The following is a 1,712-nucleotide window of genomic DNA, read 5'->3' as shown; positions in this document are numbered from 1 at the left end:
TGGAGCTCTATGGACAATTCCTTCGACATCATGGCTTGGTTTTTGCTCTGACATTCACTGTCAACTGTGGAACCTTATATAGACAGGTGTTTGCCTTTCCAAATCATGTCCAATCAATTTAATTTACCACAGGTGAACTCCAATCAAGTTGTAGAAACATCTCAAGGATGATCAATGGAAACAGGATGCACCTGAGCTCAATTTTGAGTCTCATAACAAAGGGTCTGAATACTTATGTAAATAAGGTATTTCTGTTTTTTTGTTTTATTTGATAAATTAGCAAAAAGTTATAAAAACCTGTTTTTGCATCATCATTATGGGGTATTGTGTGTAGATTTATGCTGAAAAAAATATATTTAATCAATTTTAGAATAAGGCTTTAATGTAACAAACAAAAAGTAAAGTGGTCTGAATACTTTCCGACTGCACTGTAACTAGTAGGATAGTACATCACACCCTGTGGATTAATTTCTAATATAACTAGTAGGATAGTACATCACACCTGGTGGATTAATTTATAATATGACCAGTAGGATAGTACATCAGACATTGTGTAATAACCCTAACCCTCTAATATAACTAGTAGGATAGTTAACCCTCCACCAGGGGGCAGTATGATAATCTGTGAAACTGAACCTCACACAGCATAAAGTAGATCATTCCGAAGAGTTTTAATTTTCTATACAGGCACAGGAGTCTCCCTGGGGAGTCTCCTGTGTTGGGGTCTGATCCTCTGTTGTGTTGGGGCTGGACCCTTTCCCAGTGAGCCAGCTACAGGTCCCAGGTGGGAGACGGAACGTCTTGAACAGGTTGGTCCTGAAGGATTTACAGAGGAAGAAGTAGATGAGAGGGTCCAGACAGACGTTCATGGCTGACATCCACAAGGTGATCTTTTTAGAGATCCGTAAGGTGGCCTTAGTGCAGCTGGTCGTTGAGGTAACCTGAAGCCGGGTGTAGGGGACACGTACGGCGTGGTATGGGCCGAAACACACCAGGAAAACCACCAGAATCAAAAACACCCTCACTTTGGTTTTATGCCTCCCCTCGTCATTGCTGCTTCCTGATTTCCTGTATGATTGAACAACTTTTCTCGCTATGCATATGTAACAGAAACAAATAAGAACAAACACCATCCAGAAGATCGCGCTGTTGAAAATGACCACGCCTCTGTGAAAAGCCTGTCCTGCATCGCTCTTCATTTTCATACAGTGTTCATTAGTTTTGTTTGTGGGAACCTGATTGGTCAGGATCATGGTTGGAATGACATTAGTGGCCAACAGCACCACCCAGATGGAAGCAGACAGCACTTTGCCGAAGACCAGGTTCTGACCCAACAACCTGCCACAGGGCCTGACGATCTTGAAGAAGCGGTCCAGACTGATGAGGCCCAGTAGAATGATGCTCATGTACATACAGAGGTAGAAAATAACATCAGAGTAGCGACAGGTAAAGGCCTTCAGAGTCAGAGGAGCACTGGGCAGGATATTGGCTGCTTTGAGAGGGATGGTCAGGGTCATGAGAAGGTCAGTGACCACAAGGTTCTTCAGATACACCATGAAGGTGGACGTTGAGCGAAGTTGCATGCAGACCAAGACTGCTACCCCATTGATGATGAGGGCTGGGATGAACAACAGGAAGTAGAGACTTGATATAGCCATATTTATGGTATCTTCATTATAACCACAGTCCAGTGGAGGGGGAAGTGATGCCAT

The 1,712-nt window shown here is 43.3% G+C and overlaps 1 protein-coding gene across 1 annotated transcript; it reads right to left on the bottom strand.

Moving 5' to 3' along the window:
* Positions 1–671: 671 nt before the first annotated feature.
* LOC121566986 (P2Y purinoceptor 13-like) lies at positions 672–1,712 on the bottom strand. Its single transcript, XM_045213625.1, has one exon. The coding sequence runs from the start codon at positions 1,710–1,712 to the stop codon at positions 672–674; it is 1,041 nt and encodes a 346-aa protein (XP_045069560.1).

The sequence above is a fragment of the Coregonus clupeaformis genome, unplaced genomic scaffold, assembly GCF_020615455.1.
Source record: "Coregonus clupeaformis isolate EN_2021a unplaced genomic scaffold, ASM2061545v1 scaf0131, whole genome shotgun sequence".
Taxonomy (NCBI): domain Eukaryota; kingdom Metazoa; phylum Chordata; class Actinopteri; order Salmoniformes; family Salmonidae; genus Coregonus; species Coregonus clupeaformis.
This window is presented reverse-complemented; position numbering and strand designations above follow the sequence as displayed.